Source organism: Amphiura filiformis, chromosome 17 (genome assembly GCF_039555335.1).
Source record: "Amphiura filiformis chromosome 17, Afil_fr2py, whole genome shotgun sequence".
NCBI classification, from domain to species: domain Eukaryota; kingdom Metazoa; phylum Echinodermata; class Ophiuroidea; order Amphilepidida; family Amphiuridae; genus Amphiura; species Amphiura filiformis.
In genome coordinates, this window is record NC_092644.1 from 21,297,723 (window position 1) to 21,322,579 (window position 24,857).

General features: G+C 42.7%; 1 protein-coding gene across 1 annotated transcript; it reads right to left on the reverse strand.

Annotated features, from left to right (window-relative positions):
* Positions 1-2,135: 2,135 nt before the first annotated feature.
* Positions 2,136-22,133, reverse strand: LOC140137464 (uncharacterized). Its single transcript, XM_072159156.1, has 5 exons — positions 21,912-22,133; positions 9,660-10,322; positions 9,029-9,130; positions 7,411-7,569; positions 2,136-5,562 (listed from the first exon to the last, which is right to left on the reverse strand). The coding sequence occupies exons 2-5, from the start codon at positions 10,026-10,028 to the stop codon at positions 4,939-4,941; spliced, it is 1,254 nt and encodes a 417-aa protein (XP_072015257.1). The 5' UTR covers positions 10,029-10,322; positions 21,912-22,133; the 3' UTR covers positions 2,136-4,938.
* Positions 22,134-24,857: the final 2,724 nt, after the last annotated feature.

Here is a 24,857-nt window from a genome sequence, read left to right on the forward strand (position 1 = left end):
TCTGTTGAAAAACTCCTATACTTTATAATGCTTGTATACTTTACTTACGGGAAATTCTCATGTACTTGGTCAAAAAACAACTTATCGCGAAACCAGTAACATTACAGTAGAACTTTATAGAACGTGCATAAACATTAAACAAGTAAAAAGATAAAACCAGAAATGTCATATTTCATACGCAATATTGTTTTATTTTTTATGACCCAATGACATCATTACAGCTTGGTAAACTGCTCCAAAAAAGAAACTTACCAGGTAAGAAATTTGTCTGTCAAATTCAAACGACAAATTGTGTTACACTAAATGGGATATGAGTGGAAGCAGTGTTAATTTACGCGAATTTTGACACCTCATTTGTTGCAAACGGATGAGTATTTTTGAAGTTATGCTTATTTAACCGAACCTATCCACTGGAATGAAAGTTGCACTCATACCACTTGAGATGGTTGGCAGTATACAGGTGTAATCAGTGCTCTCCTCTTCTTCTTTGCATGACTAACTTTCCTATTGCTTCTTGTGAGGATGAAGAATGATCAAAGTTCAATGACAATTGTCCTTATTCAATCATCCTTTCATGTGTCTGTTTATTGTGTGAATTCATTGGGGCGGACCTGCAACTTTCAAATTTGATAGTAGGCTTGTTCAAATGAGCATAACTTCAAAAGTTTTGATCTGTTTGCGACAAATGAGGTGTCAAACTCGGCGTAAATGTACACCGCTTCCACTCATATGCTATTCAGTATAATACGATTTGTCGTTTGAACTTGACAGACGAATTTCTTACCTGGTAAGTTACTTTTTGGGACCAGTTTATATTAAAATAGCAAGTCAAATTTAAAGTACCATATAAATTTTATTTAATTGAAGTGTGCAGTAGAAGTAGTACTCAAGTGTTAAAAAATAGTTCTTACATTTTACAGAATTTAAAATACTTCAGCAGTTTGCATACATTATGAAATCAAACAAACTTAAACATATTGAAGGTAAAAGTATTATGAAGACTGAAAATTGGAAATCTGGAAAAGGCATAACTTAAAAATTTAACACAAATGTTCACACTTGAGTCATAGGAAAGATAGTAAAATATGTCTATATAACGGCGTTGACTACCTTCTTCCCCTTACATAGGTAATGAAACAGCCAAGCCAAGATGTAATAATAAATTTTGAATTTGAAATGTTTTACAAGAAAATAAGGGCTCTGGTATGAAAGTTTCGACAGTATTTTTTGACGCGAATTACAAAAGACCAAAATCATTTGATATCAGGACATTCTTCGTATGCAGAATTCGATATGTCCGATATGCTCTCATGTCTCACAAAAAAAGTACTGTCCAAACGTTCATACGCCACCCCTTAAGACCATTTTAGAAAAACTCAAGAATAATTTTGTGACGTGATGATAACCCCTGTGGAGCCGAAAATATGGCTTTTGACCTTTTCGTTTATAACTCAAGAAGATTCAAAAGCTACATTTGGGCCAAATTTGGATGCTTTTCTGTAAAAATGCACAATACTTACAACCCATTCTGTATAACTGTACAGGTTTTTAGGACTGGCTTGAGCATAATAACTTGAGCCTTTCAAATCAGGACCGAAGTGTATCATTCCACAGGGAAGGTTTCAAACGAACAAACAAACATCATTCAGGAGCATAGGACCCAAGCAATAATCTTCCAAAAAGAACTACCACAGTCTTGAATTTTGAATTACTTTTCTTTGTTTATTGAGGATGGGTTGTTAATTTGTCTCTTTTAAAAATGTACTTTGTCAGATCATCAATTGTCATCATCATCACTTGTCTCCTCTCCATCGCTCGTTATACTCTATTTACATGACATAATATTTTGCCCAATTTCCCAATGGGCCAGCAACTCCAATGATCCCATCTCAATGTGAAGGACTCTTTGCAATAAACAATAATTTGTTAAATTATTATTCGTTTGCAATCCTGAACATTTTTGACGCTTTCCCTCACATTGTCCACTCCCTGTTTCTGATCTACTGTTTGGTGCAATGGATTCACTGCTGCTGTCTTCCAGGATGTAGCTATTAGGTAGATGAAGTCCATGGGCCCTGAGGGTTCAGGGGCCGAGCAAAAGCGAAAATGAAATAAGGGCTGATTTGGGCCCCCTAGGCACTTGCTACTCCCCCTGCTGTCTTCTCTTTGAATGCTTGTTGATTCTGTTGTTCCTGACAGACTGATTGCTGCTTTAGACTCTGCTGTTGGTTTTGAAGAACAATTGGAGACTGCTAATTAATTGCTTGAGCTTCTCTCTTGGGCATTGTAGGTATGAACCTACAATCTAGTTTGCTGATTAGCCTTCTGGAAGAACTCATCTGCTAATTGTGACTGTTTGATACACTGGAGTTTGTTGAACTGGGGTTATTCTGGATTTTCTCTGGACAAACTTTGCTTTTGGTTTTGAAGAACTTGGTGAATTGGAGACTGTGCTTCTTTCTTGGACATCATTAAAAACCTGCCTGCTGGTTGCAGATTCAATTATTGGTTCACAGAATTCTCAAGAACTAATGTGACTGACTGGTGTGAAGTCTCAAGAGTTCTGGCTATTACAGGTTGCTCATTGACTGATTGGAATGCTGGATCATGAATCAAGAGTCCTCCTAGTGGATATTGACTGAATGATAGCTGTACTGACATCTTACAATTAAGATCCTGAGCTGTTTCTTTGTTTGGACTGTTTCTTTTGCCTTTTTCTTGTAGGTAAAATTCACTTCTTTCCACACATTTACTCCTACCTACCTGAGGATGTGATGGAAAATGACCGAGCATTTCAACACAAAAGGCACATACTGATGTTGTTGAGTTCATAGAACTGATCAGGGTTCGGAAAATAAGAATGACAATGTGAACACTTGTATAATGCTTCCGAGTCCTCCACTGTTACATTAATGCTCTCATTTTTGCCTGTAAGATTTAAACAACAGTAATAGCACATGTGATCTGAATTCACATGAGCTAAGAGAAGTTCTTTAGTCTGGAAGTATTGAGTACAATACCAACATTTGTGTTCAGAGGCCAAGTGCATAAACAAATCCTCAAATGCACGCTCACAGAAGACACATTGATGTTTGGACATCACATGTACTGGTAACATCTCAGATGTATGGTAACTGTTGCAGAAATGACACTTGTGGTTTGACAAAAAGTGGTCCATAAAGGCTTCATTTGAAAAACATTTGTTACAAAAGCTGCACCTGAGAGATAGTGTGTTCTCTCTATGATCAATCATAGATTTGTGCCCCTTTTGCATATGCTCCTCTTTGCAAGACACTTCCTTGTCACAAATTATACACATGTGAGTAATATCTTTGTGTTGCTTCAATTCTTGAGCCACCGGGAAAGTCAAATGACAATGTGGACATGGCCATGCATGCTTCTGCTTTAGATGGGATGCTATGTCTAAGAAATCATGTTGGCAGTGCTTGCACTTGATTAACATTGCTGGCTTTGGAAGAGGCTCTCTTGCTGACTCTCTTTCTGATAGATGTTGAACTGGATCTGAAGCTACTAATTTACAAGTCTTGCTGAAAGCACAGTGTCCTTTCATGCACTCATGACGTTTGATTTCGTTTAATGCAAGATATTTTGCCTCCATTTCAAAAACGGTTTCACAAGTTGCACATTTCCATGATCCCAATAGATCTATGGAGCGTATGTACCTATGCAACGTCAGGCGATGGAAGTTCATTTGCACTCAGAATCGAATACTCTAAAGCAGTCTTTGCATTGGCGTGCTTGGAGTCTTCGGATCTTCTCCATCATATTAATAGCACCTTCACCTCGAAAATCTTGCTCATGCGTACTATTGACATGTGCTATTACATGTCTTTTTTCAATAAACATATTCTCACACACTGGGCACTTGTGACACTTTGCAATATGGCCAGACACATTTTGAAAGAATAACTGACAATAAGCGCACCTGTGTTTTGAGTTAACATGCTGTTCAAAGTCATTGTATTTGAGGAGATTGTCGCAGCATGGGCATTTATGCTTTGAATTAATGTGCTCCCTAAATTCATCTTTGCTAAAATGACAAAGACAGATTTTACATTTACATGTATGCACTTCAGCGACATGCAATTTCATCTGTTCTGCATTGTACATTTCACTGCAGTAAGAGCACTTGTGAGCCAATTCTAAATGAGCCGATAATTTCTCATATGCAACGTTTTTCACTGCAATACGGGCATGGATGCACTGTAGCGCGATGAGTCTCAAAGTCTTTGATGGAAAAATACTGATTACAAAACCTGCAGCAATGGTCAAACTCAAGGTGATGTTTTAATGTGTCTGACGGAAACAATTTTGAGCAGTAGGTACACCTGTGTGATATTTTGACATGATCAAATAAAGTTTCATAGTCAGCAAAAACCTCATCTTGTTCAATACAGAATGGGCACTGGTGTTGTGTAGTCATGTGACATTGCAATTTATTGTAAGAGATTCCACAAAGTGAACAATAGTGTTCCGATTCAAGGTGGTATGTCGTGGCTTCCGTGGAAATACGCATGTGGCAAATCTTGCATGAGTGTTCCAATTCAATGTGCTGGAATAAGGAAAAATTACAATCAAAAGTGTCTCTGCAATAAGGACAACGGACTTTGCTGGACCTGTGAGTCTTTGATAGTGCACTAGTGTTCAACTGACAATTGCAATTTTTACATGTAGTAGTGCTAAGATGCGGCATCTGGCTCTCTGAACAATACAACTGCTTTATATCCATAAAATGGTTTAATCTGACATGGCTTTTCAAATCTGTGAAAGCAATTGCACCATTATATTCTGGCACACCACCTGATTTCTCCCTCTCTATCCAATGTGTTTTGACCTGTTCCTGTGATTTAAATTTTGCTCCACACAGCACGCAATGCAAAGATTGCAACTCATAATCCAACAGATCTTTTATATTACTTATTTCAATGTTGCAATCTTGGTATGCTTAAAATCAGCATTATGCCATTTCACATGGTGCAAATTTCGGGTACATTTGGTGGAAAACACCATTTTGCATGTTGAACATTGACGTGCATTGTAGGCATAATCATAGCGTTGTTTATGTTTAGATGCAAAATGTATTGGCATGTTCGGTATCCATGTATCAACATGGAGCTTACAACACTTACATTTGTGTTCAGACAATATGTGATTTCTCAAACTTGAAATTCTGAATAGATTCTGACAGAATTTACATCTATGGTGCTCATTCATATGGGACTTCAGTTCATCACTTGGAAGATGAAACTGACAAAACATGCAGTAATGCTCAGAGTTCAGATGAATCTGCAAGCTATGCTCATCATCAAGACTAACTGGGCAATATGAGCATATATGTTTAGATGTCTCTACTTGCTTTGGATGTTTTTGCTTTTTGTTTAACGATAGTGCTCCTTTGGGGAACACAGACTTGTGTCTTTGTTTATGTCTCTGGAAGTAGTCCCAGTCATGAAAGTAGCGGTGGCAGTATAGACATCGAAACGTATTTAAATTCTTCATTGTGGCTCTCCCGGGGGTGGCTTTTACAGTATATAATTCAACCTGTAATCAGAAAAGGAAAAGAGATGAATGCTTTAATGTAAGTATTCTCCATTATAAAAAAAAAGTAGCGGTTCACGAACCACACGATCCCCCTGGGTGGTCAGTAAAATGCAACCAATTAGTACCCATACCTACTCCACCCACCCACCACCAGTTGGACTACACCCACACCCACCCTGGACTAACTTTGAACATCTCCCATACAAACTAAAAACAAATTTGGCTCTAAATGTAAATTGTACCCTGACTATACCAACCAAGTTTCATGCCCATCCAACAGTTTTTACTAATTTGACCTCAGATGACCCCTGGTGACCCTGAAATGACCTTACAAAAATTTAGCTCTAAATGTAGACTGTACCCACCAAGTTTCATGGCCATCCGACAGTTTTTTACTAATTTGACCTCAGATGATCCCTGTTGACCCTGAAATGACCTTCCACAAATTTGGCACTAAATGTTGACTGTACCCACCAAGTTTCATGGCCATCCGACAGTTTTTACTAATTTGCCCTCAGATGACCCCTGTTGACCCTGAAATGACCTTCCAAAAATTTGGCACTAAATGTTGACTGTACCCACCAAGTGTCATGCCCATCCGACAGTTTTTACTAATTTGACCTCAGATGACCCCTGATGAACCCTGGTGACCCCAAAATGACCTTCCAAAAATTTGGCTTTAAATGTTGACTATACCCACCAAGTTTCATGCCCATATGACAATTTTTACTAATTTAACCTCAGATGACAGCTGGATGACCTCAGGTGACCTTGACCCACTAACCAATACAAACTTGTTCTGTCTCAGGTCAAGATGCACCCACCCACCAAGTTTGAGGAATGTGCGACATCTAGTCTCTGAGAAAATAGGCAAAAAGCAAAACCTAACCAAAATGGAACATACACAATACATACATAGAGAAGGAATACACTATCGCAATATCCCCCTCATGGCTAAAGCCACGGGGATAAAAATGGTGATATTTTGTACATTCAGTGGCGTACCGGGTAAAATGTCTCAAGAAGGATGCCCAAAAGTTAAAATCATAAATTTTGGAGCAGAATTTTTAAAAAATGCATGTAGATTTGTTTCATATAAGAGACGTTCATGTGAAGATGTGCCTTCTTTGCATAATTTACAAATGGTTCAATTATTTTCAGCATGTCTCTGAAAGCAAAATTAAAGGTTTTGCATTTCTACAATTTCTCAGTTGAATTACAAAATGACCCCTACGAAATACTTAATTTCTGTGTAAGACACATATTTGCCGTATACGCAATCTTATTTATACATTATGCATAGTGTTCTAGAACCTGTTTACCTGTTTATACATTCCGACAAAATAAGACCACCTGATTTGATTCATGAATGCTTAATGAGCAGCTCGATACAAAGGTCGTGCTGCTTGAATGATGTTGAGGATCATCAAATTTCTGCTTTGTACACTACAGCTTCAATTGGAATAGTTCAGAACTTGAAATTTTAGTTTTAGATTCATGTTTTGTATAAATAATAAAAACTTCATACGGTAGGTTCTGAAGCATGCGGGCGGTAAGTATGTGCGTTATCATGAACGATGATATCACAATGTAATTGTCAATATTGTGATGCGATTTTTTTAAAGTTTCCAACAACGTGCCTGCAATATAGCAAAATCTCCCGGTGCCACGCACTGGGAGATCTCCCACAATGCAATGTGACCCCGGAAGTAATGAATCCAATATGGCGGCTTCCAAAAAATTTCGAAGCAAAATTTTAACTTTGACTGTATAAAATCCAAGTAAACTGAGAACAAACTAAACAAAAGCAACTGTTCATTTAGAAAAGAAAAAAGTAATGATAATCACCTCAACGGCAGACACAGATGCAAAGGATTGTACACTTGATGTGGCATCAATATCAACAGCATGAATAGGACTTGGTTGCTGATCATGAAGAGAACTGCTTGATGATTCACCATCATGGGAGTGACTAGGACTGTGGTGATTTGATGCTGATGCAGGTAGCTGTAAAATAACGGGGGAAAATGTCTCATGTCAACCAATTTTTTTAGGGATTAAATTATGCTGATATTGCTAGTGTTACAAATCAGGGATGAAAACAAGCATTGACATAATTTCCTGAAACTGCTTTAACATTTCCTGAAAATTTGTACTTTGTACAGGGAAGATCCAAGCATAATTTCCTGAAATCAGGAAATTTCCTGAAGATTTACACTCCTGTACAAATGACATGAGCAACTTATGCAGCACTTCGTAACTGCAAATCCTCCCCAGCCAGTGGGTTGTATATGAACTTGAAGCACAGGGAAATATTAAAACCAACAATACCTGTTTATACAGTCACTGTCAAACGTAATATATATGCCAATTATAGGTTAATGAACGCGTATTACTTGTTGAGAGAGATATTAGACAGAAATAATGCACGCGCGCTGATGTTGATGCGTCTAATACACGAGCCCCGAAGGGGGGAGTACATTAGACGCATCAACATCAGCGCAACTGCATTATTTTGTCTAATTTCTCGAGCAACAAGTAATACGCGTTCATTAACCTATTTCATACACGAGAATAAAAAAACATGTGATTTTTGATGTTTTTATAACGAAATTATCACTAAAAATATTGGAAGAGAACCAAATATAAATGTATCAACCCACCCGAAAAATGAATCAAGCCTACACGACGCGAACGCGCGTGCAAGTGCACAATATACACAATCAATGCATGGTTTGGATTTTTCTAACGCTTCCTCTGATTGGTTCTCGCTATCTAAGAGTGTATGAAAAGAAAACAATACATCTTTGTATTGTAACAACCAGAAATCAATATAAATAAAAGGAAGGTGTGAAAAAATGTTGTCTCCCTCCGTCACTGAGACCATGCCATTATGAAATCTAAAATTGGAACATTTCCTCAATTTAGTATGACGTACTTCAATATAGGGCATGTTATTTGTCACGAATTGTGAGAGGTTAATAATATTTTTTTAGAATTTAGGTATTTTTGGAATAAATTAGTGCCAACAGGCGGTCTTATTTATCAGAGTGCAAGTACACAGCACCATGGTTTCATGCGCATTGTGCATCTTGGTATTACTAGTGTTGCTCGGTGGTATGGATGCACCAAATGTTGATTGTTGGTTTACCGTGTGTGGGTACTCTGAGACATCCAAAATACTGAATTCAATATGTAAGCATGTTCCAGGCATGACAAACTTTACACAATCACATGTATACACACTTCTGTTACATGTATATTCGTTCTATTACCAAGAAAAATATGACTGGAACTTAATTGCTGTACATGTACAACGAACATACCAGACCCTTTTCTCCTCTTGATGCATTGATCATGTATGCAAATAAAACACATCATCAACACATTTAGATTTTTATACATTACAATTACATAAATGCAGTACATTTTGTAGGGTTTAGTTGAGCACACAAATAATATTTACCTTTCCATGATGTCTATGACTGCTTGTTTTCTTTGGTAATGACTGATCCTTTGTGAGGTCACTGTCATCTCCACTGATTGGTCCTGTGGCCTCAGCAAGAAGCTGTAACAATTAGGAAAAATAGACAATCCTAATTACTTTTGTAAAATGCAACAAGCAATTTGAGAGCAATTTTGTTGAAATTGGGACACTTTTAATTTTTGGCCCTTGTAGACTATGACAAAAAAAACTGACCACCCCCACGATTTTACCTTTTTGTTTATAACTCAAGAACGGTATGTCGCAGGTATGTCAAACTATACTTTTTCTGAATCCTTGAAATGAGAGGAATAATAAGGTGTGCTTGTTTTAAAACCAGATTTGAGCAACTTTGAAATTTGATTTTCCATAACCTTTGACCTTGAATATGGCTTGAGTGCCGGGAATTATTTTTTGTTAACATTTTGAATGTGTTATAGGACCATAAAAGGAAGCTAAAAAAACTTGGTTAAGTTTGGTAGATTTTTTTTTTTTTTGGGGGTCATCATTAAATTCCTGCATATACCAAACTATGTGCATTTTGGTATTCTTTGATGTTTCCCTTAGTGGTATGATAATATGGTTTATGGAATATTTTGCCAAGCACACTCACCCTCTTTCTTTCATTACGGCGCTGTCTATTTATTGATGAAAGCCGTTCTTTTGGCTGATCATGACCTGGCAAAAACAATGTTGGCATTGCATCCGGTTTCAGAATCTTTCTCGGCCGTCCATCGTACCTGTCTGGATACTGCTCATGAAGGAGTCTGCTCTGCATATCATTCTTATATGCATCATCAGCAAAGTGTCTGCCACAAATCACACGGTTCTTGAAATTGTACTTCCTTATGTCTCCGACTTCTATCTTACACAAAACAAGCCAATGCCTTGCCCGCTCTAGATCAGTTAGATATGGGAATCTATGCAAGGTAATGCCCTTGCCGCTCTGTACATCACAGCCATAAACCCGGCACAAGGGCATGATGTGCTCGTAATTTACTCGGCGACTAATAACACTGAAGGAAGATGATTAATTTGACTTCACAAAGTGGATACATTAAACTTGTAGTGATACTGGTAACCTCAATGTGTTGCAATAGTTATTCTATTGTCCAACAAAGTTAAGCCAATAAATTTTTTATCCATGATCAATCCAATCCGTATGCACTTTATAATATCGCTGAGGCAATATACCTTAAGGTCAAAATAGATTAATCTGCATGGCAGAGGATCCCTGGGCGAACTTGACGAAGTTAATTTACTGAATGAGCATAATCTGCATGGAATAAAAGTTTAAATAAAATATAAATTACTACACTTTGAAATGAAATAGAAATTAATGATCATGGCTTTAATATTTATTAAAATATAATCACAATAAATATTAAAGCCATTATTATTATTATAACATTTTCATACAAAATAGATTAGGATTTCCTTGACATAAAATGTTAGCTTTTACTAGGGATAACCATCAAAATTTCATGTTGCTCCTATTGCTACAAGAGATTGTTTTATGGATAGAACCCGGATAGAACTCATCAACAGAAGTATTTTGGTGGTTAAATGGTCAAAATCTGTCGAAAACTTTTTTCGAATTATGAATTTTCAAAGTTTCCCATTCTGACCGGTCATTGGAACAAAATAAAATGACAAAGTCCAAAAATAGCAATTTGGAGCAAAATTGGCATAAGCATATATTTACCTTTATATATTTCTTTATTTTAACATATATGCAAACATGAAACAAGCATATTGTGAAAGTATCAAAGGGTTTCTTATGAAATGGCACTTTACTAGTCAATGTCATAAATTATTTTTTCAAACCAAGGCATTGAAATCATGCATTGAAATCATGCATTTAGAGAACATATTTGCCAAAAATCATCCAAGATGGCCGATATGGCACATTATTATGTTTTGATGGATCCAAGTTGTGATAATATTGGATCCAAAACATAATAATGATAAAATTGGCTGTCTTACGCCCAATATTTATTGGTCTCGCTATGAGTTGTAAAATATTGGACTCGACTCACGTCTCGCCCAATATTTTAAAACTCATAGCTCGAAACAATAAATATGGGCTCAACCGATCCAATTTTATATCAAAATCAAAATTGCACTAAGTCCAGGTGAACTTTTTTTTCACAGCCAAAAATTTCAATGTTAATTGTTATTGGGTTTAATATGACCAATTAGTAGGTATATAAATGCAAACAAAATCTTAAGTGCCATTGATTGAAGCTCATTGACTCATTCACAATGTCATTAGAGGTTATCCACTTCACTCATGTGTGACTTCTAACAAAAGGGGCTGGTTCCCGTAGTATTCCTCATTCAAACCAATTCAATGCATGACCTCGGAGTTACCTGCATGACTTTCGTGGGCTATTTTGAAACAGTTATGGTTGCACATTTAGGTACTTCTTTTGAAAGTCCTAGACAAGGTATAGCCAGCAGTAAGTTGTAGATGGTATAGGCCTAAATATAAGAAAACGTTTAGGGTTGAGATCAGGTGAAAAAATACATCGAATGAGCACGAAACTTCACATTTATGTTCAGAAAGGTGTCTTCTTAAAACATGATTCGAAAGGAGTATGAAAATTCCAAAGGGAAGCTGGTGATTTAATTTGTAACTCGAGATGTACTTGTTCAATTTTTTTAACCTTTTTACAGAGGTAGAGGGTATGATAGAGGTATGCCAAATTAGGCCAAGGTTATACACTGCGCACCCACTACTTACCTCCCACGACCTGATCTATGCACAAAACGAAGTTTGGGACCACAAGAAACCCCTGTACCACAGAAAAGGTTTTGGCACCCCGGAGAACGGGGACGACAACGCCCAGGTGTTGGTATCGCCCAACACTAACGAGATATCGCCCTCACCAATTCGTTTCTTGCGACCAACAAGGACGTGTTTACGAAGAGCTCCAATTTCTGTTGAGAAATATCGTAGCAGCGTGAGGCTTATTTCCGAGTAACGGTTACGCAAGTATCAGTTATCACTTCGGTGGTATTTTCTGTAACTTTAGCAAGATTTTTTCCCATTAATTTTGTGATGTTTTTTTCTTGCTAGTTTCTCGTAGTCTCTGTGGCCGACGTGAGACCGCCCCAGTAAAATAATCATAGGTTCTCACTCGGCTCCCCTGGTAATTCCACAGGGAGGTCGCCGGGATTTTTTCTTGGCGATTTCCCCTTCTGTCCCGGCTACTTTGGCTTTCGTAGTCGGTGTTTTGACTCATTTTTCTTCACACATGCAGTAAGCTTAAAATTCGCGTTTTTTTTCGCTTAATAGTGCGGGGGCATATGTCAAAACTGTTCCCATGCGCACCTTTCAGTAGTAGGGGATCTTGTGTTCACTTTTTTTTTGGATCCCGTGCGCTTTCTCATGTTTTGGGTTCTCTGGCGGTTGAGGAGGGGGTCCTCCCCTTTGGGGAGACTGTGGCCCCATTGCAGGTTGGCCCTCTTGCTTAGCCCTCTCCTCTTACGCCGGGGCTCCCTCCCTTCAGTCTCTTCGGAGACGAGAGGGGTTAACATGTTTTCTTATCCTTTCTCCATTGCAGGTAGCTCCAGGAGACCAGGTATGAGAGAGACGGTCTCTCTCTCTCTGTTGCTGGGTGGCTCGTACCTCACGGCTCCCTGAGCGCTCACGGGCGTCCGGGTCGATTGCCGTAGGTGGATGTAGTACAGCCCGGCACCCCTGAGCAATGGCCTGGCTCGCGCCCAGCGGCCACCTCGACTGCACCTGTTGCGGTCGGGTTGAGTGCCCAGGCGTGGACGCCACTCAGGCGTCCTCCCTGAGCGCCACTGGCGTCCGGGTCGAGTGCCGTCTGTGGGTGTGCAGCCCGGCACCCCTGAGTAATGGCCTGGCGCGCGCCTGAGCGGCCACTCCTCGACTGCACCTGTTGCGGTCGGGTTGAGTGCCCCGGGCGTGGGCGCTGCTCAGGCCTCCTCCCCGTGTGCGGTCGACCTCAATGGTTCCATGGCTCGACCGTCGGAAGGCCTCCCGTCCGTCCAGGACGGTAGAGCGACCTCCGGTGGCAGCTACGGTCCACCGGTCAGCCGCTCAGATTCCTTACGCTTCGGCTCCTGGCCAGAGCGGGTATCGGATCTCTCCTCTGTCCTAGCTGCTCCCCGATGGTTGAGCATTCGAGATCCCAGAGCAGTCAGTGCTCGGCATCTCAGGCTGAGGCCCTGTCAACACTCATCTCATCGCTTCCGGACCCGTCAGCGTTATACCGCATGAACCAACTTATTGGTTTGTTAGGCAAATATCCCGGCCAGGTGCCCTCGGCGGTAACCCGACCAGTGGGTCCAGGTTTGCCCTCAACGGGCCCGGATCCGCAGTCCGATGCGATTAGCATAGATGCTAGCTATGATGAGCTTTCAGGATGGTTCTCAGACAGAGGTAGAGCCTTCTCGGGATTTTTCAACTCCCCCAGGACAGACTGACGGTTCTGATATCCCCGTTGGGGTTCATCACAACCCTGTCAGTCACTCAGCGTCCTTCTCGGTCTCTCTCGGAGCTTCCCAGCAACCCTACTCGGTCGGTTAATCCTTGCAGAGCCAAGCACCTTGGCCAGACACGTTCACCGTGGCCGACTAACAGGGTCGATCCTACTCTCTCTCTCGCGTTTGATCTCAGGCCCTCGTCGCTTTCCTCCGCCCGGCAGTATGACCCGGTCCTTCCTTCCATCAGGCTCGAGGCTCAGATCCTACATCTTCCCCCGAGCTTAGCTGGCTCGGCGTTCGCTGCAGAAACTCAAGCTTTCTCCTTACATTCCTGAGCGTGGCCCCACTCAGGAGCCAACTCGGTGGGGAGGGGTTCCTCAGCCCGATCCGGCTCCACCTGGACGGTACCAGTGGAGTTATGATCAGTGTCGAGGCTGGGGACCCTTACTCATTCCCAGCACCGACTCAGGGCTCCGAGGAGGACCAGTTGCGGTAGAGGCTCCTTACGCCTGCGTCTCGGCTCCTTTTCTCGCAGACGTCCTATCGGACGCTAAGATGCGATTGGGGTTTGAGACGCCCCCGCAACTGGCTTCCGACTTAAGGTATGCGGCAAAGCCAACTAAGCCATCAACCCCCAGTCAATGCCCTTCATCCCTTTATCACGTGACATCAAATCACTCACCACGTCCATACAGGATAAGGGTGAGGTAGACCGCCTCCCGTGGCTGGCACGGGCGTTCCCCCACGTTACAGAGGATGTGGCGGTCTTAGAAACCCCCCTCTGTCCGGAGGCGGCCTATCACCAGATGGAGCGGGATAAGGGGACCAAGTGTCGCCCGGAGAGCTCCCTCCCCTCAGGAGTTGAGGGAGCCCCCAGGCAGGCTGGACCAAAGACACGGTGCCTCCCTGGGATAGGGCTCGGGATGAGGAGCTACGGTCACTGGCGTCTCTCGCCAGGGACGGGCTCCGCATTTCCAATGGCCAACAGCTCGCCAGCGCTCATCTAGCACGGAGCTTGCTGGAAATGTCTTTGTCTCTTGAGGCGACACTGAGGGCAGTCCATGTGTTGGCAGACCTCAATCATCTCTCGGCAGAGCACTTCGCTCCTATCTCGACCCGTTCTGTCTTGGCGCGCCGAGCCTTGGTTGCCCATGCGCTCAACTTTTCTGATAAAAGAGAGCTGAGGTCTGTTCCGTTTGGTACCGATCTATTCGGCGGCGCCTTGCCCAGGCTGGCCGAGGATGAGCGTACCAAACGGAAGGCGGCTAAGGAGGCCAGCTAACCAAAGGCATCGGCCACATTAGCGCCCAAGCAGTTTCGGCCCAAAATTCTGACAGCCAACCCGACCTATATCCAGGTGCCTCAACAGCAGCTGGTTGCTCATACCCTCACGGCGGCTCCCTGAGCGCTACGGCGTCCGGATCGAGTGCCGTAGGTGGGTGTGCAGCCCCGGCACCCCCTGAGCAATGGGCTGGCTCGCGCCCGAGCGGCCACTCCTCGACGGCCCCTGTTGCGGTCGGGTTGAGTGCCCGGGCGAAGCCCTGCTCAGGTGTCCTCCCCTGTGCGGTCGACCTCAATGGTTCCACGGCTCGCAAGGGAGGGCGAGGCAAGAGTGACGGTGCCGGTCGTGACGACCCATCCGCCTATGGCGGACGTGGTCGGGGACACCGGTTCTGACTCCCTTCCGGGACCCGACCGTTCACTGTTCGCGGTCGTCTCCTGGCATTTGCCAGGGCTTGGCGGGGGTGACCGCAGACCGATGGGTCCTAGATACAGTGTCCCTAGGCTACCAGATCGAGTTCACCTTCCGCCCCTCGGTTCCGGGGGGTTCGAGTCACCCTGTCTCCGCTGGATCCCTTACAGAGGGAGGCCTTGGTGGAGGAGATCGAAGCTATCCCAACAAAAAGAGCCATCAGACCTCTTCCCAGGCCACTACTCCACGTTCTTCCTTACCACACCGAAATCCGGAGAGTGGTGCCCAATCCTCAGCTTGAAGCCCCTGAATGCCTACATCAAGGCCCCGCGTTTCCGGATGGAGATGCTGCGGGCGGTGTTATCTGTCCTTCAGCCAGGCTGGTGGGGAGTCATCCTAGATCTGAAAGATGCATACCTCCACGTACCAATCTGTGAGTCAGACCAGAAATGGTTTCGCTTTGTGTTCGACGGTACCGCCTTTCAGTTCCGGGTCCTCCCCTTTGACCTCTCCACGGCCCCCGGACATTCACTCGACTGGTCAAGTCGGTGGCAGAGTTTCTCCGGATGAAGGGGATCACGATCTTCGTCTACCTAGACGACTGGTTGTTGGTAGTCCCATCTCTGCAGTGTCTGCGCCATGATGTTCGGGGGGTGTACAGGCTGGTCGAGTCACTGGGGTTATCATAAACCACCAGAAGTCTTCTCCCCATCCAAGTCGCCTCAGTTCCTGGGGGCGACTATGGACTTCGCCAGGGGCCGGGTTTCTCCTATTGGCTCGAGGATCGCCGACGTTCGGCTCTGCACTCTGCAGATCAGGCAGGCAGCATCGGTCCAGGCTCGGTCGTGGCTTCGCCTTCTAGGGCTGATAGCCAGCCTTATAGATCTGGTTCCAGGCTGCCGGCTACGCACGAGGAAGATACAGGTGTACTTCCTCGGGCGGTATCGAACGTGGCACCATCCTTTGAGCCTCCGGGCGGTGGTCGAGGACTCAAGCTCGGAGACACATCAATCTCCTAGAGCTGTGGGCCATTTTCCTCGCCCTCCGCCAGCTGGGCCGGCGGATTCACGGCCTGTTCATCCTGGTCAGATGCGACAGCATGACAGTTGTGTCCTACATCAACAGGGTGGAAGGCACCAGAAGTCTCAGCCTTTGCATGGAGACGGTGTCCCTCCTCCTGTGGTGTCAACGGAGGGATATTTCCCTCCGTGCGGAGCATCTGGCCGGGGTAGACAACACCCTGGCGAATCACTGTCCCGAGGGGGACTTCAGTCCTCCACGCGCTTAGCCCAGAGAGGAGCGTCAGAAGATTGGCATCTTCATCCAGCAGTCTGCCGTTCCATCTTCCAGATCGCCCGCATGTCGACCTGTTTGCGTCTCATCGGAACCATCAACTTCCGACCTACTTCTCCTGGGGTCAAGACCCCAGGCGATAAAGGCAGAGACGCCATGCGGGGGAGAGCTGGGAGGGCGATTCGGTTCACGCCTTTCCTCCCATTGCTCGGACTCCTCTGGTGCTGGAGAAGGTAGCCCGCACTGCAGGCTGTTTCCTCCTAATCGCTCCTCTCTGGCCCAAGCAGTGGTGGTTCCCCCGCCTCCTGCACCTCCTAGTGGGGGAGCCAGTCAGCCTCCCTCGCCGTAGGGATCTTCTGTCCGTTCCGCCACGCCAACAGGTCAGATGGAAGTGATCAACAACCTCCATCTCACTGTCTGGCGTATCAGGCGGCGGGATTTTCTGAGTCAGCTGCCACGCTCCCCGCGAAGGCAAGGCGACAGATGACTCGAGAGTCTTACGATTCGCGACTTTGCCGGTTCTACAGGAGGTGGGCCGGTCGAGAAATCGACCCCCATTCTGTCCCTGTAGACTAAGACGCGAACTTCCTTACAGAAGTTTTCCACGGCGGTTGTATGTCTCGGACCGCCCAAGCGTACAGGACGGTCATAGCCACGGTCCATCACGGCTTTGGGGAGGCATGACCATCTCCTCGGGTCCAGCCCTCTCCGCCCTCATTAAGGGCATATTCGCGGAGAGGCCCAGTCCACTCCTGGTTCCGGAGTGGGACCTCCCGTGGGTGTTGCGATATCTAGCGGAGATTTTTGAGCCCTTCGAGAATCTCTCGCTGCAGGACCTGACACTAAAGACAGTGTTCTTAGTGGCAGTGGCCTGCGGCCGTCGTTGCTCTGATATTCATGCTCTGTCGATCGACGAGCCCCATCTACGCTTCACCTACGGGGTTGTCTCTATTCTGCCTAGGACCGGATTTTTGGTTAAGAACCAGATCATGTCCTTCTCTACCCCGGTGTTCCTCCCTGATCTGGTCCTGGTCGCGGGACAGGCGCAGAAACCGTCATGCCCCGTTAGGGCCCTTAGATCGTACCTAAAGCGTACCGAGCAGATCAGGGGGGAGGGGCATCAGGCAGCTTTTTATCACACCGGCCAGGCTATTTAGGCCGGCCACTAAAAGCACCATTTGCCACTGGGTTGCCTCCGTCATCCGTTCCGCCCATCAAAAACATCTTTAACGGATGACGGGTCCCCAGACACTGTCACAGTCAGGTGTCACAACACTCGTTCCCAAGCGGCCTCTTGGGCCTTCCATTCTGGGGCGTCCTTAAGGGAGGTGCTCGGCGCAGCAGGCTGGAAGAGCCCCACCACCTTCCAGTCGTCCTACCTTGAGGACGTCCTCGCAAGTCGTTCAGCTGTAGGTACTTCAGCACTGCTTGCAGGCTGCCAGGGATCGGGTTGAGGACGTTAGGCGAGCCTTGGGTTGGTGTTTTTTTGTTGTGGTTGAGCGGAGTTGGCACTGCGTGCCCTCCTTACCTCTCACGACTTTCTTCCACCTCCTAGCTCTCAGTGGTATTCTGTGCATAGATCAGGTCGTGGGAGGTAAGTAGAGGGTGCGCAGTGTATTCCCCTCTCAGAAGTGAGAGGGACATACACAAGCGCACGATACTTACCTCCCACGACCTGAGCCCTTCCCGCATTTTATGCGTTCCACCCCTCAAGAAAGTCATGTGTTCTCACGTGAGAGGGTCGCAAGAAAGCGTGTGTTGGTGAGGGCGATATCTCGTTAGTGTTGGGCGATACCAACACCTGGGCGTTGTCATCCCCGTTCTCCCGGGGTGCCAAAACCTTTTCTGTGGTACAGGGGTTTCTTGTGGTCCCAAACTTCGTTTTGTGCATAGATCAGGTCGTGGGAGGTAAGTATCGTGCGCTTGTGTATGTCCCTCTCACTTCTGAGAGGGGATTCATCTGATCTTATTGATCTGAATATTTTGTGCCATTCTTGAGCAGTGCTGAACTCAGCCACTGGCAATTAAGCGCATTGTGGCGATGAACCAATTTTGACTCGCACTTACAGGAAAACGAAATAAGTTATGTTGCTGTAATTTGCAAAATATAATTGGCATTAACTTCCCCAATTTTTACAGAAAAATATTGAAAAATAAAAGAATGAGCTCAATTTAGAAATATTTGTGCAAGCTGAGCTCCCTGCATGTCTATGGGAGTGTTCTAAATCAAGTTGATGGTTCATTGGTCATCCCTACTTTTACTGTCAGAAATATCCCCTTTTAATTTTAAGCCGAACAACAAATGCAAAGCACAGAAGCAGGGTTCGGTTTTTGCCGGCAAAAACCTGTTTTTGACGGCGAAGTGGCAAAAACCTGGCAAAAACTGTTTTTGCCAGTTTTTGCCTGGTTTAAACCGGCAAAAATGGCAAAAACTCACATATAGTCACCCAAATATTAAAAAGTGACACAGAAAGCTCATAAACAGTAACACACAACTTTTAACGAATCATTCAACATATTTTTTGTCTCATTTAAGTCCTTAAAATGAAAAAGTTTTATAATTTGATACATGCCACATTTCGGTTAACTGCACTTGAACAATGAAAACGCATGCCTTTAATTTCTTGATTGCTTATAATTACAAAATCTGGCCTTGTTACACTCGGGAACTTATTTTTGTAACTTAATTATTTGTTTTGAGATGAAAAAACTGAACTAAATCACTTTTTTAGTTTTTGCCATTTTTGCCGGCAAAAACTGTTTTTGCCAAGTGGTTAAAACCACGGTTAAAACCGCGGTTTTTTCCACCTGCGGCAAAAACCTGCGAACCCTGAACAGAAGAATTTACCAACAGCTCCAATGTCGCCAATACGTATCTCCTTCGGTCGTGTTACAGTTCAATCCTTTGTTGTGTAGATCACCATCCTGCACGCCATGTACATACTGTGTTATGAACATCGCGTATGTGTTCGCCTAAAATGGGGTCGTTCATTGGGTGAGAACATGACCTTCTTTTAAATGGAACTTTTGGGTGAGAGCCGAAACATCGCCACAGAAACCTTGAACATCAAATTTCTAATTCTAAATGGCTTCAAATATCTTTGTTTTTCAAAATAAGTAACAAAATCAGTGATGAAAGTTGCTGTTCAATTTGAACTCAACAAGTAATGGTCTTTGGGTGACAGATCAAATGGAAAAATAGGTGCTCTTCGGGTGACAGAGCATGTGTTCGTAAAAAAATATGGGGTTTTTGGGTGACAGCGATGCTGAAAAAAGGGGTCTTAACAGCCCTACATAAATGTCACCTCCAACATGAGTGGGAGTGCCCCCCCCCTAGGGTGCATCTATAGCCCCCATAGTTTGCATTATATTTGTCCATAGCCTTAACATGTTCCACTTGTCCTAAAACTAATCCCTACCAAATTTGATTGAATTCGAGTTTGTCTTATGGGGCCACCACAGACTTGAAGTCCGAAAATGGGCTTGTCCATTGAAACGTGTAGTAAAGTGAACTTTGCACTCTAAAAACACCCTATATAATGCATGTAATGTATAAATGGAAAGATGAGGGCCATATGAAACTTAACTTTAACACTCTGCTGTGGGATTTGTTTCTTGGATATTCAGATGAGGGTCAAAGGTCAACAGAGTTCAATGTCAACAAAGGTCAAAGGTCAACCAAATAAGGTCAAAGGTCAACAAACATATAAATGACATTCAGAGCAGAGAGATGATTATCTTGAGTTTGTCGAGCTGTACATCCTCTTCTTAGGAAGCGATGATGCAGTAATGTCAAATAAATCCAAGCAACCTGGAGATCTCCACAAAGCCAGGTGGATGGCAAAGCTATTCTACTCAGTAAAGATCTGTTTGCTTGAAGCCCAAATTTCACAGCTGCCACAAGGTACCATAACAGCCACCCATCAAGTGCCGAAAGTGAGAGAATTTGTTATCTTCGCCACTCTGATCTAAAGTTTATGGTGGTTGACCTGCACTTCAGGTGCTGATGCCCCATATGGCATGACCTCAATCTGTTTCACAAGTTGCTTATGTATGACTATGAGGCTGTGAATCCAGTCATTTCTTCAAGTGCAATTAAAGCTTTGAAGCGTCACTTATGGTACTTGACAGGAGAGATGGTGCCCCTTGCACTGTTTAGTGATAGAGTGCCCACAGATGAGCGACGTGCACTCGCTGATAAACTCCTTGCAGTTAAACCTGCAATAGACATCTTAGCACCTAAGATTAGAAGCGGATTGGATTAGCCTTTGGAAAGCCTGAGTGTCCAACCAACATCATCGCTGCAACATCTCTTGGAGACTTGGTCAATGAGGACTCATGGTTCACTATCCACATCCTGCAAATAAACACTTTCTCACTGAAGATGTTAATACATGGCAAATTCTCCAGCATATCAAGAATCCTTTGCCAACATTGGAGCCATCAATGTTATCAACGACTGTGCAGAACGCGTGTAAAGCTTAGCGGACTTCTTGGATGCAGCAAGAACGGAAAAGCACTACCAAAATACACTACAAGTTGTTGAATTAAGCCACAAGAACGAACCAAATCTCCGAAAGCACAAATCTAACACTGATGATTAAACCAGACTCCTCAAGAAGCACTGAACTTCTTAATGAATGTAATAGTGAGTGCTGAAAATAGCATTTTAGGATTGAAAAACTCTTTTACATAAGGCAGCTATTACTTGATACAGCAATCAAGACTGCAAACATAGCTGCCATTTACAAACAAAATATGCAAATGTTTTGGAAATGGTCTAAAATCTTTAAATTGATGCACTTTACAGTATTGAGAATATGACAGCTATAATTAGCCACACAAAGTATATGAAGCAAAATAGCTGCCTTATGAAATTGTGATATAGCTTATCATAAATGTTCTGATGGCCGGTGGCCCCATAGCCCCCTAGGACGAGGTCCGATTTCAATGAAATTTTGTGTGAGGTATTTATTTTAATAGTGGAACACATTTATACTATGGACAAAAATCAGGGTTAACATTTTAAAAATAGGGGGGCTATAGATGCACCCTACCCCCCCCCCCTTCCCGGAAATAAAACGACGGTTCCTGCGTTTTATTTTTATTCAAAATCTCGGATTTTGACAAAACAATTATATGTATATATATAATCCTATACGTTTGGCTCCAACTAATTAGGAGTGTTGTGTAGTGTCCTTACAGAAACAGAAAAATATGCACCACTTATAAAGTCTTTATAAATGCACAGACTGTCAGTCGTCACTGTGGCTGTAGTACATGTTCCATTTTTAAGCTTACTCAACATGCTCAAGCATGCAACTTGCAAGTTCCTGTACTCTTAATTGCACATTATCCATGAAACCATTGATTTCCTATGAAGTAAGATTTCATTTTCAATTTTAATTACTTCTTACTTACAATATATGGAACAAATCTGTTAAAATATACTGCTTTCCCCCGTTTTTTCCACACAGATAAAAATTATTCGCCTGTGGACACTGCTATTCACAGCTGTATGAAATGAGCCCTTTACGGGCGCACACCACTAAATATTTTTCGGCGAGATTTCACAAGGCTCAAAAAATGATGATCTTGGATCTTGATTGATATAACCTCCTAAATACTCCTGCGGAGTTTAAACTGGAGATGATTATAAATAAATTATCATAAGGGGCTGTGCAATAATTATGAGCCCTGGGGGCGGGTAAAATTGGCCGAAAGGGGGGGGGCAAGCAATTTTGGCCAGCCGAGAGGGGGGGGCAAGCAATTGGCACACATTCATGGGGCGCTTTTTAATAAAACGCTCTAAAAGCCTTAGGAAAATGATACTGGAAACGCTTAAATATGCTAATTTTCCTGCTCACTGCGCTCGCAACATACATCTAGGTCATTTTTGGCGGGCCGAGAGGGGGGCAAGCGATTTTGGCAGCCGCTTGGAAATTTTACCGGGGCTCATAATTATTGCACAGCCCTGAGGTTATATATTTCCTTGGCGATGAGGTAGAGTTCTAATTGTTGTCCCAGGCCAGGTGTGTGAGAGATTGTCACAAAGTCTAACCACAACGATTGAGGGACGGTTGTTCTGCTCTAACCCAGATGGCTTCTTTAACTCCATGTTCATACCACCATGCTTCACGGTCGACCTCAAGATCCACCTCATGTTTGCTGGCTTGTTGGTGTGTGTAAACCGCAGATTCCGCGGGATCCCCCTTGAGGACGTCAAAGTCCTCGATGATTGCAAAGCACAGTGGTACCAACGAGGAGTTAAAGAATCCATCTGGGTTAGACCAGAACAACCGTCCCTCAAGTGTGGTGAAGGACTCTAGCTGAAACAATCTCTCACACGCCTGGGACAGAACAATCAACAAAACAATTAACATCAAAATCCAGCAGAAGGTCAGTGGTACTGGCTGTCCAGAAACAATTTCTTTTTCTATGCCAGGACAGAGAAATCAATGAACCTGCATGGGAAAAAAAAAAACAAAAAAAATAACCTGACTTGAAATTGAATACCTGAGTGGAGGGCCCAACTCCATCAACACTTTTTTGAGATATTAACAAAAAACACAATATTTGGGAAAGTTTTAAGGACAGACTGTTTTTTCATATTGAGGGACATTTAGAACTAGTACATGAACATACATTATAACATACATGTGAAATGATATATATTCCAATGGCAACCGTACAGGTCTTTTAAAATATGATTAACTCATTTTTGTAAAACGGAGTTGGGCCCTTCTTCAACTCAGGTATTCAATTAGTTTGAAAGGACTGAAAAGAGGCAGAATGTAAACAATAATTTTGACAATGAAAAAAGGTTTCAGACTAATAGAAAAAGCAGGGTTCGCAGGTTTTTGCCGCAGGTGGAAAAAACCGCGGTTTTAACCGCGGTTTTAACCACTTGGCAAAAACAGTTTTTGCCGGCAAAAATAGTTTTTGCCGGCAAAAATGGCAAAAACTAAAAAAGTTCAGTTTTTTCATCTCAAAACAAATAACTAAGTTACAAAAATAAGTTCCCGAGTGTAACAAGGCCAGATTTTGTAATTATAAGCAATATATTCAGAAATAAAAGGCATGCGTTTTCATTGCTCAAGTGCAGTTAACCAAAATGTGGCATGTATCAAATTCAAAACTTTTTGATTTCAAGGACTTAAGGGATCTAAAATGAGCGTTTATTGCGTTTCGACAGTATTTTTTGTGGGACATGAGAGCACCTCAGACCTATCGAATTGCATTCTGAATACGAAGCATGTCTTTCTGATATCAAATAATTTTCATTTTTGAAAATCACAATATAATACAAATTTTATGACAAATTATAAAAATTTGATATTTTTCAAATTTTGATATATAACAGTCCTCTAAGTAAATTATATAAATCTAATGATATATTCTTAAAGTGTATGTAGCAGGGAGGAGAAAAGCCGACGGTCAATTGAAAATTTTGACCTTTCATATTGAAGATATAGATTTTTGTCCCAAAAAGACCTAATTTTTTTGGTGTTTTGGGAAAAAAATCCATATCTTCAATATGAAAGGTCAAAATTTTCAATTGATCGTCGACATTTCATCCCACCTACATACACGTTAAGTATAAGTCATCAGATTTATAATGTTTACCGAGTACTGTTAAATATCAAAAATATCAATTTTAATGATTTGCCATAAAATGTGTATTAAATTGCTAATTTCAAAAACCAAAATTATTTGATATCAGAATGACATTCTTCGTATTCAGAATGCAATTCGATATGTCTGATGTGCTCTAATGTCCCAACATAAATACTGTCCAAACGTTCATACCCCAGCCCTTAATGAGACAAAAAATATGTTGAATGATTCGTTAAAAGTCGTGTGTTACTGTTTATGAGCTTTCTGTGTCAATTTTTAATACTTGAGTGACTAAATGTGAGTTTTTGCCAGTTTTTGCCATTTTTGCCGGTTTAAACCAGGCAAAAACTGGCAAAAACAGTTTTTGCCAGGTTTTTGCCACTTTGCCGGCAAAAACAGGTTTTTGCCGGCAAAAACCGAACCCTGAGAAAAAGGGTTTTTTTTTGTATCCAGGCATTCCATGAACATTTGGGGGGTTTTGGGTTTTTTTTGTTTTTTTTATTATTTTGTTTAAATTGTTTTGGGTATTGTCCTTTTTGTTTAAGTGGGACTTTAATGGAATGGCTGAATTAAAAAACATTAAGGCAAAATGTGTAATATCTTTTTTGTTATGATTTTTTTCAATTGTAATTTGTACACCTAATCTGTGACTGTTTAGATTTAGATTTCTTGACCAATTTCCTCTCCATGCAGAAATGTATAATAATTATATGATATCTTACATGAACAATCTATAGGCAACTTTGAATT